Source organism: Aplysia californica, unplaced genomic scaffold (genome assembly GCF_000002075.1).
Source record: "Aplysia californica isolate F4 #8 unplaced genomic scaffold, AplCal3.0 scaffold00478, whole genome shotgun sequence".
Taxonomy (NCBI): domain Eukaryota; kingdom Metazoa; phylum Mollusca; class Gastropoda; order Aplysiida; family Aplysiidae; genus Aplysia; species Aplysia californica.
The window spans coordinates 180,112-181,319 of NW_004797748.1; the positions used below are offsets into that span (position 1 = coordinate 180,112).

The 1,208-nt window shown below is 36.1% G+C and overlaps 1 protein-coding gene across 1 annotated transcript in view; it reads left to right on the top strand.

Annotated features, from left to right (window-relative positions):
- Positions 1-736: 736 nt before the first annotated feature.
- LOC106012738 overlaps positions 737-1,208 on the top strand; it is a gene marked incomplete in the record, with an annotated part of 5,690 nt that continues 5,218 nt past the window's right edge. Inside the window, 1 exon segment of the mRNA XM_013086552.2 lies at positions 737-1,098. Coding sequence (XP_012942006.1) covers positions 1,034-1,098 — 65 coding nt within the window.

Genomic DNA, 1,208 nt, shown 5'->3' on the forward strand with positions numbered 1-1,208 from the left:
ACACACACACACACACACACGTGCGCCGCGCACACACTGAAATATTAGTGGTGTGTAGCTCTCTCATTTATTTATTGTTGTTGTACGCAAAATTAATTTGGTGGAATTTCTCTTTTTTTCATAAAGCGCACCTATTGTCGCTGGTGCAGAACGGATGAGAGCTTTGCATGCGACTAAGAAAACAAAAGATATTGCCCCAGGCAGGTAACTTTAGTGATCCATTGTTTCTTCGCATTCTGTGGCATCTTTGTTATGTAATCTTAAAGCTCCTGAGGTCATAATTATTATATCAGTTTATAGTAAATTTACTCCCTTCCTACAATAATTAGGGGGTGGGACGAAAAGCTATTACTTGTAGGATAATATGTTCATGGCATAGTAGAATCTAGATCTAGAATGTCTAGATCTAGATCTAGAGAGATCTATAGATCTAGATTCTAGATCTAGTAAACTGGATAATGAACAATGAAGTGTAGAAAGCCTTTATATCTTTATCTAGAATCTAGATTTAAAAATGAACTTTTCAAAATCTTTTCCTGATTAAACTGAGATCTGTCAATGATTCTACAGTTATATGTGTAGAATCCCATACGTGTATACATGTATATCTGTACATAGTAGGTCTACATACTCTCATAAAATAACGTTTGGATGCTAAGTTTAGGAAAGCATGTCTACTTTATATTTTTAAAAACACACAGAGAGAAAGATTTGATTTTGCTTAATTTGAGTGGTAAAGTATATTATCAAATCAAATGAAACAGAAAATCACGAAAACAACCAAACAAGCAATCAAGCAAACAAAGCAACAAACCAACAAACATCCTAAGATTTATAAGGTCAGCCAGTCAATTTTTTCAGGCAATCAGTGATTCTCTCACTCACTCACGCGCCTTGTGAAACATTCATACTACCCACCAACAGCGCTGCAGACTTCCAGTGGGAATCTCACGGACATGCTAAGCCCTCGTTGGGCGTGCTCAAAAATTTGAATGAAGCGTGCTACATTTCATGAAGACTACTGAGGTGCAAAATGGCCGTGACGTCGGCGGCCAACTGGATACTGCGGAGTTTGATGACCTGTATTTTGTCAGGCGCGTGAGTACTTACAAAGAAGGATGTTTATTCGTCAACATAATAATAATATAAAATATAACAACAACAACAACAGCAATTATAATAATAATCATCATCATAATTATAACAAT